At 40.3% G+C, this 19,119-nt stretch overlaps 1 protein-coding gene across 2 annotated transcripts; it reads right to left on the bottom strand.

Annotated features, from left to right (window-relative positions):
* Positions 1 to 366: 366 nt before the first annotated feature.
* asip1 (agouti signaling protein 1) lies at positions 367 to 12,103 on the bottom strand. Of its 2 annotated transcripts, none has more exons than XM_034533250.1 (4): positions 11,874 to 12,103; positions 2,025 to 2,196; positions 1,517 to 1,563; positions 367 to 870 (listed from the first exon to the last, which is right to left on the bottom strand). In XM_034533250.1, the coding sequence occupies exons 2-4, from the start codon at positions 2,188 to 2,190 to the stop codon at positions 709 to 711; spliced, it is 375 nt and encodes a 124-aa protein (XP_034389141.1). In that variant the 5' UTR covers positions 2,191 to 2,196; positions 11,874 to 12,103; the 3' UTR covers positions 367 to 708. The 2 variants fall into 2 exon arrangements, with proteins under 2 accessions (XP_034389141.1, XP_034389142.1); XM_034533251.1 differs by lacking the exon at positions 11,874 to 12,103 and adding an exon at positions 10,295 to 10,327.
* Between the last annotated feature and the right edge of the window lie 7,016 nt (positions 12,104 to 19,119).

The raw sequence follows: 19,119 nt of genomic DNA, 5'->3' as shown, positions 1-19,119 counted from the left end.
TTTCTTTCGGGCAACGCGCTTTTATTTGCATATCTTCTTCCTGTCTGGCATAGAGCTCCATTTTTGTCCAAAAGCTGTATTTTCTTGACTATGATCACACACACACACTCATGTTTATTTTTAATCAATCCCACATACATAGAAATTAATTAGATTTTGGACTCATGGTTTAATGCACTTATTGTAAGTCGCTTTGGATAAAAGCGTCAGCTAAATGACATGTAATGTAATGTAATGTAATTATTTCCTCCTCCATATTTGGAGTATTTGAGCATAGACCTGAGTTTAAGTCCATATCTCTTTAAATAATACACGTTAAATAAAACAAAAAACACTGTTATATGAAACACTGTGCATTGACTTTATTCTTTTAAGGCTTGTGTTATTGTGCATTCATGTATTTCTGTGTAAAAAATAATGCAATATAAAACAACTGTTGGAGCAAACATTCATTAAATGCTAAAAGCAAAAAAAAAAGAAACATATTTTGGTGAGTGGCATCGCAGTCGCACAAGCAGCTGGCCTCCTTCACCCTGGAAGATTTCAGGAAAGCTCGAGCGTGGAGCAGTCCTCTGCAATAAAGTGCTTTCATGCATAGAATTTTTTCGGCAGAGTCACAAATCAAAGACGAGAAGCGATCGATCGCGGGACGGCGTTCACTTCAAGGAGGCGAGCCGCGACGTGGACGGCGACGCTCAACAGCGACGCTCAACAGCGAGGGTTTCCCATCCGGCAGAAACAGACGGTTCTGAAGAGCCGGCACTGGCAGAAAGCACAGAAATCACAGCACACGGTGTGAGATTTACAGCTTCCCCTCAAGGGGACGCAGCCCGCCGGGGGAGGGGGGCGCTTCTTCACCCCGAACTTGATCTGAGAGGGGGAGAGAAAGGGAGAGGGGGGAGAGGGAGAAAGGGAGAGAGAGGGAGGGAGAGAGAAAGAGAGAGGGGGGGGAGGTAGAGAGAGAGAGGGGGGGGGAGGTGTAGAAAGAGAGAGGGGGGGAGAGAGAGAGAGAGAGGGGGGAGGGAGGGAGAGAGAGAGAAAGGGGGAGAGGGAGGGGAGAGAGAGAGGGGGGGAGAGAGAAAGGGAGGTGGAGCGACAGAGCAGGGAGAGAGAGAAGAGAGAAAGAGGGAGAGAGAGGGGAGAGGCAGTAACAATACTGTAAATGTCATCATACAGTTGGAGCAGAAAGCTAAGATAAAAATCTAATAATCATAACAATAATAACTTAACTGTGACAATAGAGAACAGTAAGAAGTAAGAACTCTTCAAAGAGAAGATGTGACTCATTCTTTTATTGTTTGACAAGATGCTCAAAAAGTTAACTTAATAGCTTTTTTAATTTATTTTTTGATCTCCTAATTGCAAAATCATGACTGACCATGAAATGGTAAATGGAGCTCTTGAGTTGAGATTATTATTTCACACAGTTTTTTACTCGTATTGTGTATAACCCTAAAGAATTTCAAAATAAACCGTCATCCCACACCGTGAACAACTTTCTTTTATTTTGTATTACCTTTTTTTGTTTCTTGGTTTTCTTGTTCTTTCCTGATTTGGGCAACTCTGGAGGAGAACATTTAAAAAATAAAAGCTGCTTCTAGACATTCACACAGCAGGAAAACAAATGCATCGTCGGCATATAGGAGAATACATGGTATTTAGTTGATAAAGGAAACAAATGCATCGTCGGCATATAGGAGAATACATGGTATTTAGTTGATAAAGGAAACAAATGCATCGTCGGCATATAGGAGAATACATGGTATTTAGTTGATAAAGATCATTGCACTTATCATCGCTCTCCTGCGGAAATATACTGTCACTTTATTACATTTTTTCATTAATTAATTCTATTTATAAACCAATAAAATAAAAACTGTCAGCCTTGTACATTGTGTCTCATCAAGAAACACTCGTATCCCCGAAAATTATAGAAATTCTCAAGAATCTGAAGACATTTTAACGGTGCCATTCAATTTGGACTGTGACTTAAACAAATGAACGAAGTGGAAACACATACTTACCTACAATGACAACAGAAGGCGGGCCTTTGTAATGGTTTTGAGACGGAAAGTTGGATAAATCGACCCTATTGGTGGAGAGTCGCTCGTCAGGGACCATGTGGGCGGAGGCCAGGAAGTACTCCGTTGTAGCAAAGACGAAGCAGCCGAGCATCATGACGGCGTGCATCTTTCTCTGGAACAAAAGTCACAACAATATATACTTACACTACATACAATATATATTTTGAAAAAGCTAGATTTCTTTTCTCGAGCAGGAATTTAAAAAAACGTGCCACGCGTTCACACCTCCAGCCGCGAAATCGGTGAGCGGCTAGTTACGCGTTACACTGCAGAAGATTCTCTTAGCTTTATTTAAATCAATGTAAGGATAAATAGACAATTATGTGCCACATTCATATAAACACAAGCAAAATAGACGCTTAGTTGGGGCTGCGCTGAGCCTTTCTGCTCATGTTACAGGTGTATTTCTTAAGACTTGGCCACAAGGGGAAAACCACTTCAGATTGATCAGCTGGTGCACCACTTTGCCCCCGGGACTGAAATATCTCAACAATTATTGGATATATTTTTCACGAGCCTCCTCATAACGTCTTCACGGATAAACAGTTTGTCTCCGGCGTCGTACCCGTTTAAATCCATCGTAATGTTCTCTGTCACTCGTGAGCCTCCCGAGCCTTACATCCGCCATTTGTTTGATTTTAACATTTATTCTATTTGACTTTTAACTACATTGCGTGTAATAAATTAAAAAATCTATTTTTTAAAACATCTGGTTACAAAGTGCTTCACACTCAAAAAAGAAAGAACAATGAACTACAATATAACACGTAGAACAAGGAGAGACGGACCGAACTGAAACAAATAGAAAAACATGCGATCAATAAAAAGCCTATAAATATAGTTTTTCCATAGTCTCTTAAAACTGTCCAAAGATTCAGCAACTCTTGGCAGTTTGGGGAAGATGATTGTGTTTTAGTGTCGGCTTTTATTGTTTCTTTGTTACTTTATTCCACTGAAACGTCACATATTGATGAATGTGTTGTGCTTTTTTCGTTAGATGCGGAAACATTTTTTAGGACATTTGTCTTTTTTTTAAACATTAACACCATTTTCTTTTCATATGTTGCTGATTAAAGTTATTTGTGTCTTGGTTTTTTCTCAAAGGCTGCACAATTTCAGGGCTTCTAAACCAAACTCTGTGAACCCGAGGGGGTGCTCTGTCGAAATGTGTTTGTTTCCATTATGGCCTGTAACCTTTGAACTGGAAGTCTCGAAGACTAAATATTATTTGTCATATATTCACACAAAGCGTGTCCATTTGATCCTTTTATCTGCCATTTTGAATTGTGTTTTTTTTTTTTCTGATTTTTGTTGCTGGTTCTTCTGTGGACAGAAGGTTTGTGCTAGTGAATTTGATTTAGTTTGTTTTCCGACATCCTCGTTCTTCATTAGGTTCATATCACGAGAGGACAAAGTAATATAAACACAAAGGGAATTAAATGACGCCGTCATTTAAGGGTTAGGTGTTGCATTCAGTGCCTTGTCGAGCACGAGTCGGTGCTCATGCAGTAGTAGTAATATATATATATATATATATACATATATACATATATTCTGTAGGAAAGCAGTCGAAAGTGCTTATATGGCTTTCACATAGTAACTCATTTATATCTACACGCCGTAAATATATTTTTTATCAGTAAATTATTTTTATATTTGTGAAATAATATATTTTAATCATACGATAATATTTTGCGTCACTATCACAAAATAGTTGTAAATAATTATTTGGCACGTTTCATTTTTGGTGACACATTTTGTCCATCCATCCATTTTCAATACCGCTTATCCTCATTAGTCGCGGGGGCGCTGGAGCCTATCCCAGCTGACATAGGGCGAAGGCAGGGGACACCCTGGACAGGCCGCCAGTCCATCGAGGGCACATGTAGGGACATACAACCATTCACTCTCACATTCACACCTATGGGACATTTAGAGATCTATTAACCTGCAGCATGTCTTTGGACTGTGGGAGGAAGCCGGAGAGAACCCACGCTGCCACGGGGAGAACATGCAAACTCCACACAGAAGGACCGCTCCGACCGGGAATCGAACCCGCGGCCCTCTTGCTGTGAGGCGACAGTGCTAACCACTACACCACCGTGCAGCCTGACACATTTTGTCAAATTGACGAATTATAAATCGGAGTTTCTCTGGAAAAAATGGTGGAAGGACGATTAAATTATGAAAACTATTAATAATGCAAATATGTTGTGTTTGGGCTCTTAGTTATTACATTTGGGAATGCAGGATAACGCAGTTCTGACTACTACTGAAAGATTAAAGCTGCTGTAGGAAAACCATCAAAGCAAGACGTCAACGTATTTATTTCTTCTCTAAATTATTCCGAGTTTTTTTTTAATTTTCGGAACTGAAAACACGATAATTGTGTAAAACGAAAATAGCACACGAGGAACACATGTCGTACTTTAGTTCAGGAGCCATGGCGAACATGTTTTATCGGTTTTATCTGTTCCAACTTTATAAATTATTAATGATTACATGAAGCGATGCGTTAAATTCAACATAATTTCACCCCTGGAACGGATCCAATCAAGTTATCGACTCCAAAGATCATAAACGTATGACTAATTACGCAACTTGCAGTCCTCTTTCTCTTATTCGACTTTGTTCGGCTTGTTTCGGGGCGTCAACCCTCAACCCTCCGCGACCAGAACACGAAGCTACAAAAATTTCAGACATGTCGACAAAGAATGGAGAAAAAAACAGCAAAGGCCGTAACCGCGGTAACCGGGCTCAACTTTGATTGTTGTCTTCGCAAACGTCAGGATATCGCGTCGATTCATTCTTCATCCGTGACAGCTTTGACGCGATGACAGTCGCTCAAACAAAGATCTCTGGAGCAAAATGTTTGATACTAAAAAAAGAAGCCGATTTCTACGCATTAAAGCGGTCGCTTTGAACGCACCGAGCAAGAATGTCCAACACGTTGCATAAGTTAAAACGGCACCTCGAACCCACCTCCGTGCGTCTCCCTCGCCCGGGCGTCTGTTTCGACTTTAAAGCGTCAACATTGGATCAGAGTGGCCGTTCTTCATGAGGCTTTTGGAAAGCACACTTTGGATGCATTGATCCTTTTCAAAGCGGGATGATTTAAAGAGGTGAAACGATGACAGGGGAAGTTAACAAGTAACAAAAACATGTGCAGATGTGAGGGGCAAAAATATGGAAAAATGTATGGTCCTTGGTGGCTCTGCTGGTCCCAGATATGAGATGCGCGTCATTTACATTGCGACAGCATAATTTATACGAGTGCATGTTGAAATAATGGTATTTTATTTGGACTTATAATCAAAGAACTGCACATAACGTAGTGATTTTAAACCATGCGCGCGCGACTTCATGACATTGTTGTGATTGATCGGAGCCCCCTCGAACGTGTGAACAGAACTCAGGAAGACGTACGGAGACGTAGAGTTCTTTGAGTTCGTATCGGCCGTTCTCGTGTCCAGGTCGTTCAACGAGCCTCGGTTTTGAAACCGATCGGAGAAAATGACCACGAGAAAAAACTTGATCCAGTTGCTTTAACTTAAAAGACTTGACTTGCGTGTCACGTAAAAAACTAGAAGGGAAACAAAAGGAAATGTGTGTGTTGTTGCTTTTATTGAAGTTCAATATCATTATTATTTGAATATACGAGCTGCAGATAAGGTACGGGGCTTTACAGTAACTTACGACACTAATAACGTTAGCTAAAAAAAATACCACTTTATTTGATCGGTCGTGTCAAAGCCAAAAGACTAACACGCCTATTTGGAAATAGCCCCTTTTGATACCTTGTTTTTAAAGCGCCTGATTTATTGATCCAGGGGCCCCCGGCCAGAAGCCATCTTGCATTACTTTTCAATGCACTTTCTCTAACTGGGAAGGTCGGTATGGAGAGTGGTCAAGGAAGTAAGCCTCCGCCACTTTATTAATACCTTACTGTAAATGTCCGGCATTCAAAATTGGTACTTTATGTGAAACTTGCTGATAGTTTAATGAATGATAATGCATCTTATTTAAATTGTCAGTAACCAGTAACATGTAGTCCTACAATGGTTTCCTCTGTAGAAGAAGTGACATACAGTTTAGATGCATATTTTAAAAGGCTTTCGGAGGTAAGGTATTTTGAGGTAGTTAGAATAGGAACATATTCAATTATTTTCCACCTCTAAACAGTTCCAATGTAATGGTACATACGGCAAATAAATATGATTAAACATCAGCTGTTGTTTTAGTATACATTCATTTGAATCCCATCCTCCAGTGGGCCTCGGTACGACCGCAAGGCCTGTCTTTGGAAGACCTGGATGGAGGAGCAGCTACCTGAGAATAAATACATCTGGACATTTCATAAAAAGAAATGTCTAGCGAAGACAGCAAAAAAAAAAAAAAGAACTTGAAAGGAGTCACGGGGACAACGGGGGAGGATTTGAACGAATGGAAAAATGGCTGCGTGAAAGGAGTAATTGTGACCCCCCCCCCCCAAAAAAACTCACTTTCTCCAACTTCTGCCGATAAAAGAATATTGTGTTTCTCGTGAAAACAAGATGGTGGTTAGGTGGTGCTGAAGGGAGAGCTCCTGTGAAGTCTCATTACTGAGGGTCCTCTCTCTTCGTGACGTCTGACGGTCTTTAACTTGGCGACCCTTTAATAATTACAGCCTGCTAAGTATGAATTATTGTTGACTGGATGATCATAATCGAGTCATTCTTTGTCCGTCTATTTTCCCATCTGGACCTAATGTCCAAGGAAGAAAAATTGCGACATTTTAATCTTGAAAATGCATTAAAAATTAATTTTTTGTTTAGATTGCGAAATAATAGCGGAATAATTTATTTATTTTTGTTCTCCCGCTGAAATATGTGACGATTCAAACGAAAGATGAATTACGAGTCCATTATTCATGAAAGGAAAGATTATTTTTTAATAAAATTGACAGTAATGAGAAACTCGCCAAACAAAAAAACCTGAAAACCTCCCAAGAGCAGCTGAGCTGGGACCCCCAGATCCCCCCCCCCCCCCCCACACACACACACACACACACACACCGAGATGGTCTAAACAAATGAGTCTCTCAGTACTTCAAAACGGATGTGTTCATTCTGCTGCAGCGATTCTATAATATGAACGTAATAATAACAGGAATTGTTTTACGCTTAAACATGCATTGAAGTTGCAGAACATCACTTATAATAAGGTAAATTAGAGTAATTTACTATTACAGAAAATTGAGGAGCATTTAATTTAATGGGATAAACACCGGTCTGACTTTTTAAAATGTATTTCTCGCCTTTAAAACATGACTTGCATTTGGTGGAAAGTTATCCAAGAATCCTCCTCTGAACTTTGTCTGTTTGAACACACACACACACACACACACACTTTTTGTCGAGGATATAAATAAAAAGCTGAATATAATTGAGCATATTTGTAGTCAGGAACAAATAGTTATTTTGTGATGGAAGAGGTGGTCCCGCCACACTTTTTACGTTTGTATTTATCGTTATATTTATATTTTGTTTCATTACACACACAAATTAAATACATTATAAATAAAAGTAAATAATGATTAAAGTAAATTAAATAATAAATAAAGAAACAAAATAATTTATCAATGTCAGAGGACACCCCCCAAAACAAGAAAACTGAAGTAAAATATATCCATAGTAATATTTATATATATATATATATATATATATACACTATTGTTTAAATACATCTATGAAATTAGGAGCAGTGGGCTGCTTGGAAGCGCTTGTTGAGAAACCGCTCTACCCACTCTGTGTGTGTGTGTGTGTGTGTGTGTATATACGTATATATATTTATATACGTATATACACACACGCATGAATAAAAGTATGATAAAATAAAACAAATCACTAATAGATGTCAAAAGACACCCCAAAAACACAAGTTAAAAAAACATAAAATCTCAGAATCTGAAACAGTTCAAATGGCAAAAAATGACCCTAAAAATGTCTATTTGTAAATTTATAAATAAAATACTAATAATCACACACACACACTGCAAAAATATTCCACTCTTATGTTTCAAGCTTTTTTCTTTTCTTTTTGCATCTGTAAACAGCTGTTGACTGAAGCGGGTAAACAAATGAATGAGACCGGTGAGACTCAATCAAACTCTCTTTCTCTGTGTTTGCATCCTTTTGACTTTTGTGCTTGTATACAAACGTTGACGGAGCTAAATAATATATATATATCTATATATAGATATATAGATATATATATATAGATATATATATGTAAATGTCCAAGAATAACTTGTACAACGTGTTCACGTTACGGACACCGGGAACGCGTCTGGCTCAGTTGTTCGTGGCACGTCTAAAATTATTTACAACCAGAAAACTGTGTGAAAATCGTAATAATATGGTCTACAAATGTTGTAGTTGAAGTCGGCTCATCGAAAGATGAAGGTTTTGTGAAATAGTGCGTGTGAGTGTTTTAGGCCACGACTCTAAAGTTGAAAAAAAAAGGCTTTGAATATTGTTTTTATATATTATTTCTGTTTGATAAATATTGTTTGGTATTTTTATAAATTATGTACACATTGTTTCCCCTCTTATAAAAAAAAACCCTTGCAATTCAGGTAGTTTTTACCTTCGTCTTTATATTTATAGTAATCTTTTGTGTACTTCAGAAGGTTTTATTAGTATGAAGCTTTTGTTAGCAGCATGCTGTGTTAAATGGGATGTTTGGCCAATTTTGTTTTTGTGGCTACTCATTTAATAATCTAACACTCCGTGGAAACACCCAAAATCTATAATAAACAAGACGCTAAGTGGATAATTCTATTTTTTCTTGCTTCTTTATTTCCCCGGACGGACCGGTCACACCCAGGAATCCGAGCTGGTTCCATATCTGCTCTTAAATCAGCCCGACGGAGGTTTTCTACGTCCATCGTGGAACATCTGGGCATTTCATCTGCTCCCGGTTCCACAGGTAGACATAAATTATTCTAATCAGCTAAATATTTTTTCGTGGGAGGGAAAAAAAAGGCGCTTTTTTTCCCCCCCCTTCTGTGATGGTGTGTTGCGAGAAAAAATACAAAAATAAAAGTAGATGAAATGTTTTTCTATGATTGTAATTTTTTAAAACGACAAAAAAAAACTTTTGGAGTTAAATGTGCTAGAAATTAAGACAATATTTGACTCCCAAGGATCTTAATTCGGGTTGCAATAACAGATGAAAAAAAGTCATTTTTGTGTCTAATAATAATAAATCATGTTTTTACCTTCTATTCTAAATGTTCCTATATTCATTTATTCATTTTAACATCCAACAGTGTGTTTTCCTGAGTCGCCGTTTGCAGTCGTGAATAATTGGAACATATATATCATAAATATCGCCGGTTAGCGGTGAATTATGGCTCAGATATGTTTATGCATCAGGTGGTCGTTGCTGCTCAACCGACTTCACAATTTCCCCTACTTTGTCTGTTTTTTTTCTAAAATAGTTGGGCACAGTAGTTTAAAAAATGAAATAAAAAGTATCAATCAAACAAGAGGGAATAGTGATATTTGTTTGGGACTATTTTCACCGGCGGATTAATCCGCATGCGGCGCTCTCGTGAGTGCGTGATGCTGCACGTACATTACTACAGAGAAAAGGCAGATTTTTTATGGGATACGTATGTAGGTACCCGCTGGGTTTCTGATCAGCTTTTGACGTGTGTGTGTGTGTGTGTGCGTGTGCGTGTGTGTGTGTGTGTGTGTGTGTGTGTGCAGGAAAATATTCAGAAGAGGGAACAATGTCGCTGTAAAAACAGTGAATTGTATGCAAGGTTTTAAATGCAAAGACACACATCCGTACATGCACTTTCAGTACAGAGCGCGCACACACACACACACACACACACACACACAGGCAGCAGGTTCTCGTGTTACTAAAGCCCTAAAATAGATAAGGCATGATTCCCAAATCATTACACAAGCGTTTGCATGTTTACAGCGATTTCAGTTACCAGTAAAACACATGCCTGCAATTTGTTGCCTAACCCGATTAGCCGGATTCATCCGGTTCTGTCCGGCACACGCAAAAAAACAACAACACGTGAGGAAGCGATTTGGGAGTTCAATCAAAACGCTGTTGCATCAATTCAATATTTGTAGCTCCTATTTGACCTTTTTGGTTAATAGAAAGGAACGCGTCAAAAAAACGACCAAAAAGAAAATCTGACTCACCCCCGGAGGAAAAGTAGTCCCCCCTGGGCGAAAGCATGCACAGTTGTATGTACACACGCGCCGGCACTACTTTCTAAGAAGCGCTTCACATCTGGAACGTGGTTGTTGAAGAGGTCAGCGGTAGATCCTCTTCGTTAGGGGAACCGGATAATAACGGGGGTGCCGGTGCTGTTTTTGGGGTCCAAGAGACGAGTTTAATCGACCATCAAATTGCTGATTGAAATGATGCTGTTTTTCCCAGCATGCCTCTTGATAACCACGATCATGTTACCGCGGCCACAGACAATATACCGCCATTAAACACGGGTGTTTTAACACGCCACTCGGTGACCATTAGTTCCATTAATCTGCAATATATCTCTATTATTGTTCAGGAATTACAATTTAATTATGTATTTACAGTTTATACTACTGATGTTTTGCAGCCAAATCCTTTAACTGTTAACATATGATTATATAATAAAGACCATACAAGTTGTAAGAACAATGCACAGCAAATGTTACATTATTTATTATATTTAATGCGTCACAATTAAAATATTATTTAGTATAACTGTGAACCTTCTGAAGGGGCACATTGCTCATGTTACTCGTGCTTTTGAAATATTAGACAGAGTTGTGAAGCGAGAAGTGTTTTTCTTTTTTTTAATCCAAGCGCCAAAATAAATGCATAAATCACAGAGCTGACGTGATCTTAACGCACTTTTATCTATTCATTTTCGGCTCTATTTATTTTCTTTCTGACTTTTTATTGATGGCAGAACATCTTTTGTGTGCAGAATTCCCTTCAATGCATTAAAACTAATTATTTTATATTCAAGAGCACCTTTAGAAAAAAAAACATTTCCTTTTGCACAAGCTTATTACAAAAAAAAACTTTTATTGGATATAAAACACATTATTTATTTTAGTGTAAATATTCAAATAAAAAAAAAAAACTTTATTTTTACATCTGTTTTGGCTGCAGAGGTCACAAACTAATAATAATGTCATTTTAAAATATTGAAACACTTTGTGGAATTAAAAGTTCACTTTTAACACAATATTAAAGACTGAATTAAACAGAAATTGCGCAATGAATATTATTAATATATATATTACGCTAAAACTCTGCATCCTCCTTTTTCCTTTTAATTAAAAAATGACTTTTAACGAGTGCAACCGCTTTTCTTGTATAGATCAAAGGGGTTTGATTCCAAACAGAATCAGGAACGGATCTTCTTTTTTTTAAATTAATTCACCTCAAGTTTCTGTAAACGCTTTCGTTGCTACGGTACGAATGTACAACCCCCGATCGACCTGGTGGTTCCTCACATCCTGGAAGCGGTCTAGAGTTTGGACCCGCCAGAAAGAAGAAAACCGCCACGTTTGAGCTCATCGGGGATGGATTTGTTCCTTTGGTCCTGTATAAGTTTATTAATGTAATGTGCTCTGCTCTTTACAGGCCGTAGAAATCCTCTGCATGCAGTTCTCTTTCAGCTTAACATAAAAAGGTGATTTCCACTTTCTTTCTTTCTTTCTCCGCCTCGTCGTCCTCGCCAACCAGACAAGATAAGATCAAAATGTCCGCTCGCCTTACCTGTGGTTCCCGGGGTCAGCTGTCCGTCGGTCTTGTCGCTTTCTTTCGTTTCTATAGTGTGCTGCTCTCTCTCTCTCTCTCTCTCTCTCTCTCTATTGGCCACCCCAAACCCCCTTTCTTTCTGTCCTCTCTCCCGTCTCTCACACTTCGCCTCTAATTCGGTGGGTTTTGTCTCCTCTGTTTTCCTTGTTTCACTTTTCTCCGCCTCTCTTCTTTCTTCCAACCCTCTGTTCATCCCCCTCTCCTCCGTTTCTTCTGCTTCTCTCTCCTTAAGTAGCAGTACCTTGCCCCCGCTGTTGATGACGAAGGCATAATAATGGGAGGTTTTGTAGTGGAGGCGGGACCAGCAGAGCAGTGGGTTTGGGGGATGGAAAAGGTCAAAAAATTATGCAAAAAGTGGGACAGATAAATGTAAACCAGACCTCCTGTGAAGAGTTGTTTCTGGTAGATGTCATCGCCGTCGCTCAAGCCGGAGGCCGACATCGGCCTTTAAGGGGAAATGCTGCCTTTCACCTGTCAGCCCCCTTGACGTTCAGTTATTTTGAGACTACAAAGACACTTTTTCCACCCTAGTTCTGTTTGGGGATTTCCTACATTTCCCAGGATGCCGTTCTGGACACACGAGGCAACCCAGCTCCCAAATCCAGACAACACAAGTCTTTTAACTCTCAGCAGCGGTTGCATGCCCTACCAAAAAAAAGGTTTGACCTTTTTGTGACTTTAAATAGAATAAAGAAAATTGCAATGACGTTCAAATAAACCAGATTGCACCAGCAGACTGTTGAGCTTTTGTTTTGAAGGGCAACAGCAGAAAAGCCACTCTCAATTCATGCTCAATGTTGAGCTTTTGTTTTGAAGGGCAACAGTAGAAAAGCCGATCTCAGGAGGTAGGACACAGCTTAGCGTGTTGCTACGGTAACATTTGCTAATTAACAGCCAACACAAAGCACCGCCGAGGGAGACGGGGACGCCAATATTAAGCCCCCAAAAACCAAAGTGGAACTTGGACCTGAAGATGGCGCTAAGTGAAAAGTTTGAGGTCGTTTAAAAAAATGGGGGGGGGGGGCACAAATGTTTCTCAATAAAAATCTGATTGACAGGATTACAGCGTGACGGGTTGAAGGCTTTTCATAGAAAATGTATTTTTCACTGCCGACACTTTCAAATCTGTTCATCAGTAAACTCTTTGATGTAAAGAAAGACTTTTTTCAGATCTGCAAAAGCCTGCTGTGAATAACGGGTTCATGTATTTTTTACTATCTTGCTGTATATTTAAAACGACACACACACACACACACACACACACCAATTGCACAAGCCGTCCACAATTAACTGGTCTTCGTTCTGAAATGTGTGCCACAAGGTAGTTACACACACACACACACACATACATACATCACGTCTGGCTTTGCAGCAAATGAAAAGGTTCAAAAGTCAATTACAGCACGGCTGGATGGCTAATTGGAATCAGCCTCCGAAAACCTGATTGCCGGTCCCTGGTAGTCTTCCGGGTCCCTCGGGGGAACACAAAGGCTCGTTAATGCACTTTTCTGACCCAATTATTTACTGTCTCCCGAAGCGTCTGAGAGACGAGATGATTAAACGTTTTTGAGTGTTTCTAAAAAAAAAAAAATCTAAAAGAAATCAAGATGTTTGTAAGGATTTGTCGCCTCGGGGCGGCGGGTAGTGTCAACACCGAGCCCACATGTGGAGCACATGCAAGATAAATGGCACTTATAGATGGAATCTATGAGAACCCAAAACGGAAGAAAATATTTTTCTAGCAGACCCGCCCCTCCTTTAAACTCAAATCCAAACTCTGATGTCTCACGACGTCTGTATTTCTGCTTCCAAGTCACGGATTGATGGCGAGTAATCATGTGTTGGTATCTTGTTCATTCATCCACGAAACTCTTTTTTTAAGTCGTGTTTTTCTTGTGCTATAATGAAGCAGTGGGCCGTAACATCTTTTGTGGGCTTTTTATTTTCTCTCCGGTAAATTATCCACTTCTGAAATAAAACTCATGTGCCCCTTCTACTCCAAACCACCTACTGGGTTTGATATAAACCTTGAAATTAAAAAACAAACAATTGAGAAAGTTGAGAATGTTCCTGCTCGCGTGAGACAGAAAACTCGCTTTGTAGTCTGAGATCATCTCAGCGGGGTTTTCCTCGTAACCGAGGAGCACTTGTACGATTTGTTTTTTAATTTTATTTTTTAATTACGGAATTAAAGTCCTCCTTCCAAAAATACTTTGCCGTACAGAATACGTCATGTCCACTCGTGGAACCATAAACAGATAAAAGCCGGGCAGTGTGAAGCAGCCCCAGATGTCAGGTGGTAGACGTGACTCAGACATTAAACCTACTGTCGGGCTGATTTACCCTCCTGAAGTCGCCCCCCTCCCGTCTTTTTAATGCTACCTCATTGACTGAGAGAGATAACCGACGGAGTTCCCAGAATCCTCGGGTGTGTCTCAACGAGAGAGAGGTCGAGACACAGGGACGTTAACCCGGTTTGACCTCTGACCTCTCTACCTACGACTTCTCGGGTCGTAAAAACAGGAGATCTGGAAGGTGACCTTTGCTCCGTCGTAAGTCCACCAAGTGTGAGGATCCCCGTATGGTGTAGCTGACCTGACCTTCACATGAGACACTAGAGAACACCGGCCATAACATTTTTACTATCGCCTATAATATGTATAGGCGTTATATAGCTGTGTTAATGCAGGCACAGTGGGGTTTATCTTTTTTCAGGGGTTTACGGAGTGTTTCACCTCGATGTCTTGGGTTTAACGGTCCGCTAACTCCGCTCTCGTCAATCCCATCTCCAGTAACAGCTGGGAGATGTTTCAGCAACGAAGCTGCGATAAATCCAACGTCGGAGCCAAATGGCCGACGTCTCGCCACCGAGGACCGAAGCAGCACGAAGAGGAGAGCCAACCTCCAACTTGCCATTAATCAGGTTATTCCACAGGCATTCTGATGTTGGTCCACTTCAGCTGGATGTGAGGTTTTTCTGTAGAGTCGGCAGAAATCTTATGAATCAAGTGGGCCTACCCCAAACCATTACCGTAACCTTCCTTGTTAATTATGTCACACGACAGGCCCCGATGCGAATACACGATGCATTTGCAGCTTCTCGTGGCCCTCCTCAACAGCAGACCCAGGCATACAGATACGTTGGCGATTGAAGAAGTCGTAAAACTAATAATTAACGATCCCATCGGACACGGCAGTATAACATCCTGGCAAAGTGGCCAAACGACCACATAAAGTCCCACACCAGAAACATTCACTCCTACATGGAGAAAGAGCAGCATACAATATGCTCCCATGTGCCACATGAACTGAAATATACAACGCAATGTAGATATCTCAGGGCACTTAAAAATATGAGGGCAGGTCAATCAGAGGCAGAGAAGTGGTTGCCGTAGTACAACGATACGGCAACTGGGAAGGTTCGATGACATAATTCTGCATACACATTTGCTTTATGCATCAATTTGGTTGCAAGGAGAGTGTATTTTTGGACCTGTCGGCTTCTGGAACAATGGGCTTTTTTTCTCTCTTTTTCCCGAGATACCGTCTGTTCGGACAAATGGGGTCGAGGAATGATGGTCTGTCAGAAGAATGGCATGGCACCCATTATCTTGGGAAATATGTTCCGGGATCGATGTAGGGTTGAATAAGCATCCAAGTCCGTCTGCTTACTGCCTGACAGACGAGGGTCAAAGGGCAGCCAAGGGCAGTTGGTTCGACCAATCTGCACAATACTAACGAAAGCTATATGTGTACGTATTCTTTCCCTCGGCTTTACAAAGCTGCTCGCAATCGGCCATTCGTCAAACAAAAACGTAACGGTGGCGACGAACCAGGAAGAGACTCTCGCGGTCACGAGAAAAGGTCCCCATTACAAATCTGTCTGCTGCTTCAGCACCACGGACAGTGCCACGCTTTATCAATACGCATACGCATTTATCAATACACGGAAACAGATAGGCGACCGATACTTCAGAACCGTCGTCGGGGCCGTCGATCCCAAACCTCAGTCAGATAATGGATCGATGAGTCAGGCAGACGAGACGAACATATTCAACTTTGTGCCTCTGTTCCACTCCCACGGTTTCCCATGAATAAATATAGAAACGCTCTTAAAACATCATTTTTTTCCATCGATACATGTAAATCAATAACGATAGAAGGAAGTCCAATTTCACTAGCCGAGTTGCAAATCCTCCCTTCGTCATGGTTCAGTTTGATCTCGATCTCTGGGATCTAGAGGCTTAACGCCGGATCGAAACTTAAAAGAGCGAAAAGTCACGGCGAAAGAGAGATTTGTAAAATGGCGCCTTTCCATAAGCACCTGTTCGTCTGCCTTTCGTTGATATACTGAGATTCATCTCTGGATTTATTTCCTTTTTTTGCTGTACTTTAAATCATCATGTTAAGTGTGTCTTGGGTCGGCCCACGTTTCAGATGCGCTCTAAAACAACATAATCTTGTTGCGCTTTTCTCTCCGTGAGTCAATGTCTTTTTTCCTCAGCAGCAGAGCACATGTGGATCAATTGTTGTGAGACAGGTTTTTTTCTTTCTTCTTCAATAGTGTCGAATCACTCGCACAACGTGCGCGTGTGTTTCTCATTTAGATATGTAACAACAGAATCATATCATGCGGAGAAGAGTAATGGTTGATACTTGGAACCCCAAACAGGATATATATATATATATATATTGCTTTCTAAACATATTTACAACCATCGCAGATACTTGGCTTGATGTTAGTTCACTTATGTCCATGAACTGAAACTTCAACACCGGTCGATGCCGACAGAGCTGCAAGCAGGCTGACACTTTAATTGCTGTTGAGAATTTCATTCTGAAGAGTTGCAGGCCACACGAACAACGTGAGTGGAGATCATTACCACCACCGTTGCAGTAAACACTGATTGCGCTAGTTTTACAGAGTAAATAGCAGAACAAAGGCCTTAAAACTTAAAGTCTGAAGTGATCACGGAGTGTTTAGGGAGAGTTAATCTTAGTTTCACATGTTATCGTGCTGTGGTTGGATGGTGGAAATGGTGATCATGTCAATGAAGGTATGGAATCATATCCCCAAATGATCCCAGTGATGTGCATTGAGCGAAAGAGAAGGATCGTCAGGACTGGTATGAGCCAAGAAAGATTCATTTCAAATACTTGAGTAAAGAGTAAAAACATTGATTGATATTCAGAACCGCATTTCTAATCTGTCACGAAAATATAAGGCATCGAACGTCTCCTTATTAGGTAGAAACACAGCTGCTTCATGTGCAGGCCGGCAGTCCGAACCGGCTGCATTAAAGGACAAAAATGAATTGCAGCTTCAAGAAGAAACACTGGAAACTATATTGGAACCAAGGGAGCTGGGCAGCAACGGCTTCTAAAATAAAAGTTCTCCAGAGCCTCACCGTGGAGGATCAAATGGATGATCAGACTCGAGGTGGAGTGAATGCCTAATTGGAAGCTAGCAAATAAAAGAGCGCTTGGACTTTTTGGATCCTGATGCTTTACTTGTGGAGTTTATGTGACAAGTACAGGTCCATTTACCTTTACCTGCCACAGGTGTACACATAAAAACAACCTACCCAAAAGGATCTGGGAGGTTGGCCTTATCTAAACCAGATACTGCTAAATTAAATTAATGCCGATTGAGACTGATTGGAATTGATGTTTTTAAGACTACCGTGGGACGTAATTAGAAGACAAACAAACGGGACCGTATGCAATGTAAAGACATTGTTTCGATGCGTGGTAAATGGTCCGCTTATGTTTGCGCTGCTGTGGAATCTGGACCTCCAGGTGGACAGGTGCATGAAACTGGAAAATCTCCACTCAAGCGGATTACAATGATGCATGATGTGGACTGCCAATGGAAAACTTTCAGAATTCATCCAGATGGCTGAAGGCTCTGGAAACGGACTGGCCAGATATCCCTACTAAACTCGGAACAAATTCCTCCAGATTATCCAGAGGTTAAAATAAATAAATAAAAAGGTTGTTTCCAGTGTGGGCTTCAAAGAGACCAGCAAATTTGATAGAGTATAACTCATCAAGGAGAAGGCTCCAGAGAAGTGTTGCCTGCATACTGAAATTGAGAGGACCACACTTTCTGTTAAATCAAAGAAATCTGCTGGCCGGAGCTCAGGTTGGACACTGAACCATCTCAAGATGACAGATGGATGTCAAAATGAAGGAGGATGTAAGAGAAGCAGAAAGATCCACCAGGAACCTACTCTTTACAGGAATTTGCACTCTTGAATAATGGAAGAGAAGTGAATTAAAGGAGCTCCAGCTGCCCCTGTGTGCCGGGCTGCATTATACAATGACATAGCCAACAGTTTTTAAATTTCTTTTATAATATGACCTGAAACGAGATGGTCAATTTTATTTCTTTGGAGGAAAAGTAATTGTTTTGATTCGTTGGCTAATCTGTAAAAAAAAAAAGAAGGTTTTAAATTACACGAACGTCAATGGAAATCCATCCAACAGTCGTCAAGACTTTTGTTGATCGAAAAATGAGAAATGTCAATCACATGGTTGCGCTCGATAAAAAAGTGGTGTTTGACCAATTGACTGGTCGGCCGGCGTTACCGCTGGCACAGCTACTGAAAATACATTCACTCAAAGTTGCATAATGTCAAGAAAAAAAACTTCTCAATTTCAATTCTGAGGGTAAAGTTCTGTCTAGATACACAACTGCTGCCCTGAACCTATTTTCTACAGATGTATTTAGCCATATTTTCTACAAAACACACACACATACACACAACACACTAATGTAATGTAACTATTTGGATACTGATGAAGGAACATAGGGGAACATTTAGTTGGTTCTGTTAAATGTTTTCTCCCTGGTAGTCAAACCCAATTTAACAACAGACCAAGCAACAAACTATTATTATACTTGGACCGAACGTTTGTCTGAAACACAAATGAGCTCCATACAAGCTGAACTTAAAAAAAGATTAGATCCAGATATCGCCACAAACCAAAGACTTCCAAATTAAAAAGAAACAATAGAAAACTCAAAAACTAGAATTAACTTAAAAGGACGATAGACTGGACTACACAGCCGGAGCCATTGAAATAATGTTCCATGGGCCTGTAATTGGTAGAATTCAGACCGCAAAATATTGTACACAGACAAATGTTGCATGTTTTGTCATGTATTTTTCCATTTCCATCACATCTCATTCTGCTACTA

Source organism: Cyclopterus lumpus, chromosome 5 (assembly GCF_009769545.1).
Source record: "Cyclopterus lumpus isolate fCycLum1 chromosome 5, fCycLum1.pri, whole genome shotgun sequence".
NCBI classification, from domain to species: Eukaryota; Metazoa; Chordata; class Actinopteri; order Perciformes; family Cyclopteridae; genus Cyclopterus; species Cyclopterus lumpus.
Note: the sequence above shows the minus strand (reverse complement) of the source record. Positions and strands in the feature narration are given on the sequence as shown.